Source organism: Phaseolus vulgaris, chromosome 10, assembly GCF_000499845.2.
Source record: "Phaseolus vulgaris cultivar G19833 chromosome 10, P. vulgaris v2.0, whole genome shotgun sequence".
Classification (NCBI taxonomy): Eukaryota; Viridiplantae; Streptophyta; class Magnoliopsida; order Fabales; family Fabaceae; genus Phaseolus; species Phaseolus vulgaris.
This window is the reverse complement of record NC_023750.2, coordinates 25,621,141-25,623,270: the sequence shown is the minus strand read 5'-3', so window position 1 is coordinate 25,623,270 and position 2,130 is coordinate 25,621,141. Positions and strand designations below refer to the sequence as shown.

Below are 2,130 nucleotides of genomic sequence, written 5' to 3'. Positions count from 1 at the left end.
TGCCATACGCGGTGCTCAGAGACGGAGGTGCACAGTTTTGGTGTTTCTTGCTGGTTGACTTGAGCGTCGGAGTACAAACGGCCGCTAGGGCGCCCTTTTGTCCTCTTTTTGCAGGAATCCACAGGTAACCAGTGGGAAGGAGTCCCTAGCTGACGATTGAGGTTGCGCATGAAGACGTCCCAGTCAACCGGACGGAACATTTGGCGCCCACCGTGGGGCCGATATAAAACATTGGTCCCATCGCAAGTTCGAAAAGTCTATCAAGTCACGATCGCATTTGAGGAAACAGTGAAGAATGGCCACCACTAGACGAGGTAACGCACGCGCTGCGGAAGAAGAAATGTCCATGCAGCAGGTCCTGGAGATAATGCGGGGGCTGCAGGATGATATGGCGGATTCGAAGATAGAGCAAGAGCGCATGCAGGCGGATCTTGACGCCTCGCATGTGAGAAACGACGAGCTCCGGCGCGTAAATGAGGAGTTGCGTCGTAGTCTGAGGAAAAATCAGGTGCAGCGCGAGAACGAAGAGGTGGAGCATCTCACTCCACCAAGGGAGTTCTCTACTCCCTTCTCGCAGGAGATCCTGGACGCGCCGATCCCCAACACCTTCGCAGGACCTAAGGCGATTTTCACTGGGATGGAGGACCCCGAGGCGCATCTCACGGCGTTCCACACACAAATGGTGTTAGTGGGCGGTTCTGACGCCGCAAGGTGCAAGCTCTTCATGAGTACTTTGACAGGAATGGCCATGGATTGGTTTATCAGCCTTCCCAGCGGCCATATCACCTCTTTCCAACAGCTGTCCCAGTTGTTTAGAGAGCAATACCTGGCGAACAGGGCCCCGCCGCCGGTATCTTACGATCTGTTTGATGTGAAGCAATACCAAGGGGAAAGTTTGAAGGAGTATATCAACCGGTTCGGGTCCCAGGTGGTGAAAGTGGGCACGACGGAGGAGCCCATGATTGTGTATGCCTTTAGGAAAGGCGTATGTCCTGGCCCATTTTGCGAATCTATTATTCGCAACCGACCAAGGACTTTTGCTGAAATACGGCGTCGGGCGGTGGAGCATATTGCCTCTGAAGGAGAGGTGTGCGAGAAGCGCACCAGCGTGGTACCTTCGCGCCTGAGAGCGGAAACGCGGGCTCAGCCCGTCAGGGTCAATGAGACCACGACGGGGAGAAAAAAGCCAGAGGGGAGACGCCCCTATGAGACCAGGAAACCCCAGCCCAGGGGTCCAGCAGGAGGGGATCGCCCAGTCAGAGAGAGGGCGAGACCGGCGAGGTACAACTTTGTGGTGGAGCTGAAGGACCTAATCGCCGTGCCTAATATAGCTGAGAGGCTGAGGCGACCGGCGAAAACTGACAAGGTGTTAGGGCCACGGAAAGACTCCTGGTGCGAGTTTCGCGAGGCTTTCGGTCATCACATTGACAACTGTCTCTCGTTGGGTTATTAGCTTGATGAGCTGGTGAAGAGCGGGTTTCTGAAGGATTACGTCGCAGAACCCGCCGCGACCGCCGCCCTGCCGGCGCCAACAGAGGAGCAAGCACACGAGATGCCTGTACTTGGCGAGGTCCACACCATTGCTGGAGGTTTTTCCGGCGGGGGACCCACCGCCTCCCAGCGGAAGAAATACGCGAGGGGGGTCAATTGAATCGAAGAGAGAATCTCGGGTGAGCCATGGGAGTTGGACCTCGTGTTCATGAGAGGAGATCTCCGAGATGTGGTACCCCACGACAACGACCCCGTTGTCATCTCAGTCGTCACAGCCGGAAGAAAGGTGCATAGGGTTCTGGTCGATCAGGGAAGTTCAGCAGACGTCATGTTCTTGTCGACATTCAACAAGCTGCGATTGTCCCCTGACCTTCTGAGGCCCTACACAGGCTGCCTATATGGGTTCGCAGACAACCAAGTGGAAGTCCGAGGCTACTTGGAACTGCGGACGACATTCACAGATGGGGAAGCCTCGCGCACCGAAAGCATACGATACTTGGTCGTGAACGCTCATTCCGCCTACAACATCTTGTTGGGGAGACCAGCGCTGAATAGGCTCAATGCGGTATCCTCCACACGTCATATGAAGATGAAGCTACCAGACCTTAGCGGCAAGGTCATAATTATCAAGTCGGATCA

General features: G+C 55.4%; 1 protein-coding gene across 1 annotated transcript; it reads left to right on the top strand.

The window, feature by feature from the left end:
- Nucleotides 1–295: 295 nt before the first annotated feature.
- Nucleotides 296–1,453, top strand: LOC137817529 (uncharacterized). Its single transcript, XM_068620817.1, has one exon. The coding sequence runs from the start codon at nucleotides 296–298 to the stop codon at nucleotides 1,451–1,453; it is 1,158 nt and encodes a 385-aa protein (XP_068476918.1).
- Nucleotides 1,454–2,130: the final 677 nt, after the last annotated feature.